This window comes from Cololabis saira, chromosome 19 (assembly GCF_033807715.1).
Source record: "Cololabis saira isolate AMF1-May2022 chromosome 19, fColSai1.1, whole genome shotgun sequence".
NCBI classification, from domain to species: Eukaryota; Metazoa; Chordata; class Actinopteri; order Beloniformes; family Belonidae; genus Cololabis; species Cololabis saira.
Window position 1 is genome coordinate 6,899,818 of NC_084605.1, and position 3,542 is coordinate 6,903,359.

The 3,542-nt window shown below is 42.8% G+C and overlaps 1 protein-coding gene across 1 annotated transcript; it reads left to right on the top strand.

Moving 5' to 3' along the window:
- Positions 1-848: 848 nt before the first annotated feature.
- On the top strand, positions 849-3,122 carry ch25h (cholesterol 25-hydroxylase). Its single transcript, XM_061708211.1, has 2 exons — positions 849-1,296; positions 2,206-3,122. Exons 1-2 carry the CDS (start codon positions 877-879, stop codon positions 2,560-2,562), a joined length of 777 nt encoding a protein of 258 aa, XP_061564195.1. The 5' UTR covers positions 849-876; the 3' UTR covers positions 2,563-3,122.
- The last annotated feature ends 420 nt before the right edge of the window (positions 3,123-3,542 follow it).

Here is a 3,542-nt window from a genome sequence, read left to right on the forward strand (position 1 = left end):
GAACATTATACGATAAAGAGAAAAGAAAACAATTCTATCGCTTTATTTGATATTGATTTAATCATTCGCCTTTATTTAACCAGGCAGGTCATTAAGAACATTCTTTTTTACAATGACGGCCTGGCAAGAGACAAGGACCACTTGGGGGGAAAAGGACATGTAAAACAGTAAAATTGTAGCTCTACAAAGGTAGAAAACCATTAGGTAGCATTTTTTGGCAAAGCAGCAAAAATCGGCAGATTGATGCTGACGCTGCCGGTTTATGCTGCGGTAGCATTTTTTGGCAAAGCAGCAGAAATTGGCAGAACAGACTGGAATTAATTTAAAGCAGAATGAATGTAAACATGATCACAGAATTATTCTATTCGGATTTAAAATTGTAATAAACCAGCCACTTACTTTGGAATTAAGTCTAATTCAGAAATGGCCTTTTTCATTCGGAATTAGGTGTTTACATTGTCTAATTTTAACTTATTTTACGGTTTAATTTTAATTCTGAATAAACTTCCCATGTAAAGGCACTCATTGTTTAAGTCACACTTTCTTTCTTTCTTTCTTTCTTTCTTTCTTTCTTTCTTTCTTTCTTTCTTTCTTTCTTTCTTTCTTTCTTTCTTTCTTTCTTTCTTAACATTTGATCAAAGAGCCTTCTGAGAGCTGAAAACCAAAAGTCTGTCATGTTTCAGAGCCCAGAGAAAGGGTCTGGGTTTTCCACTCTGAGCTGTGTTGAAACTCTGCCAGCATCCTCGCAGCCTGGAGGGTTTTCCGTGGGCGTGGGGGCGGATCAGGGCGGGCCAGGGGAGTAAAACATCTCTGGTGAAAGTGGAGTGAGCGCCACTCCTGACTGAAGCCTGAACTTGGAAGTTCACTGATAAAAACATGCTGCAGCCGATCTGGGACGTCCTCCTTGCGCATGCGCCGCTGCTGCGCTCGCCGCTCTTCCCCGCGCTGTTCTCGCTGGGCTCGTACCTGAGTTTCTGCCTGCCGTTCCTGCTGCTGGACGCGCTGGCGCCCAGGTGCGCGCTGGTGCGCAGGTACAAGCTGCAGCCGCACAGCTCCGTGAGCTGGTCGGCGGTGCGGAGCTGCGCGGCTCTGGTGTTCTACAACCACCTGGTGTTCGTGTTCCCGCTCACCGTGCTGCACTGGTACCTGATGCCCGTCAACCTGCCCGCGCATGCGCCGGCGCTGCCGCTCCTGCTGGCTCAGGTGCTCGTCTGCCTGCTGCTCTTCGACTTCCAGAGCTTCACCTGGCACCTGCTGCACCACAAGGTTCCCTGGCTGTACCGCAACTTCCACAAGGTGAGCTTCTCAATCTGAATCCTTTATCTGAACATGGTTAAAAAAAATAAATAAAATGCAAGCCTTTTATTATTTTAATATTGCTGATTATGGCTTAGAGTTTAAGATTAAGATTCCACGAACATTCAAATGTTTTGAGATAGGACATTTGAGATTTCTTAAGCTGTATTAAAATAGCAATATTAAAATAATAAAAGGGTTGCAATATTTCAGTTGATGTGTAATGAAATATATGTGTGTGTGTGTGTGTGTGTGTATATATATATATATATATATATATATATATATATATACAGGACTATCTCAGAAAATTAGAATATTGTGATAAAGTTCTTTATTTTCTGTAATGCAATTAAAAAAACAAAAATGTCATACATTCTGGATTCATTACAAATCAACTGAAATATTGCAAGCCTTTTATTATTTTAATATTGCTGATTATGGTTTACAGTTTAAGATTAAGATTCCCAGAATATTCAAATTTTTTGAGATAGGATATTTGAGTTTTCTTAAGCTGTAAGCCATGATCAGCAATATTAAAATAATAAAAGGCTTGCAATATTTCAGTTGATTTGTAATGATATATATATATATATATATATATATATATATATATATATATACACTAACCCAAATCAATATTGGAATCGGATCGAATCAAACCTTGATAATCGTTTCTGAATCTTAAGAATCGGAAATTGGAATCGATCCCCAGCCCTGCATCTGTCAGACACGTTTACATAAATCCTCTGCTTCCAGTAAAGGTTTAGCTTTTGTTTTTAAACACGCAGCTTTTTCATCTCAGTTAAAAGTTTCATTCATAAAAATGAACCAGATACTCTTTTAGCCTGTAGCTATACAGCTAGTGTTACTGCTCTGAGACTCACCTGTCTCCTCCTCCTCCTGCAGGTGCACCACACCTACACCTCCACCTCCGCCCTCACGGCCGAATACTCCAGCGCCTGGGAGACCCTGAGCCTGGGCTTCTTCGCCGCCACCACGCCCGTGCTGCTGGGCTGCCACCCGCTGACGGAGCTGGCCTTCTTCCTGCTCAACATCTGGCTGTCGGTGGAGGACCACTGCGGCTACGACCTGCCCTGGGCCACGCACCGCCTGGTGCCGCTGGGGCTGTACGGGGGCGCCCGCCACCACGACCTCCACCACCTCAAGTCCACCTGCAACTTCGCCCCCTACTTCACCCACTGGGACCGGCTGGCCGGGACGCTGCGCACGCAGGACGGAGCCGGAACCTCGGAGGGTTCCTGAACGCAGCACAGGACTCATTCCAAGCTGCTGCGTCACCAGATCACTTCATCTTTTACATTAAAAGACTGAGAGACCAAAGAATCAAAGTGGATATTGTCACAGAGTATTTAAATCTGGATATTTATGAGAAATGTTATGTTTTAAGCTGGACTTTAAGCCGGACTGTCCCATCAGGAAAATCTGAGCGGACAGATCTTGGTTTAATTTTTGGGCATTAAACGGTCGTTTAAAGTTGATCTTTAAAGACCCAGAAAATGGTTCATATTGAACAGAAATGTTGAATGTAGCGCTGCTCCGGCGTCAGAGGAGGACGGATGGAGGAAATCATTAGACAGGAAGTGGAAGTGCTGAAGGAAGCTGCCGAGGAGGAGGAGGAGGAGGAGGCAGAGAGGTGATGAAGGTGATGAAGGCGTGATAAAAGTTTCTGGTGGAAGGAAACAGAACCTGGATGCAAATATGACAAAAAATGTGAAAGGTGTTTTTATTTTGTGAAGAAAAGCTAAATAGTGTAAAAGCGAACAAACATGTCTGTGGATGATGTGTTCAAGGTCTGCAGGAAAGTTCAGCATCTTGAAAACAGTGATTGCTTTCTGTCTGCTGTGAAACATCATTAAACAGAGCTGTGAGCTGATTCAATACAGTAGTGTAGTTTTAGGTTTTGTTTCCAGCTCTGAGGAGATTCTTTCATTTCATTAATTTATTTATTGATTCTTTCCACACGGTTGTACAGAACATTACAATGTTAATACTAATATGAATCTATGTATCTATTTATAAATGGATAAATAATATATAAAGAACCCATTGTAAAATAAATGTATATCAATAAATGAATGTTTTCAATGAAAATGAATGGCTCTATTCACGGGTGGTTTCTGTAGCGCGGCGACAGCGACGCCTGCCGGTGGAGTGTGAGAACTGCAGCAGTGCGGGATCGCTGTCGGACCTGTGACATCACCCAGGGTTTGCTTGCTTTTGTA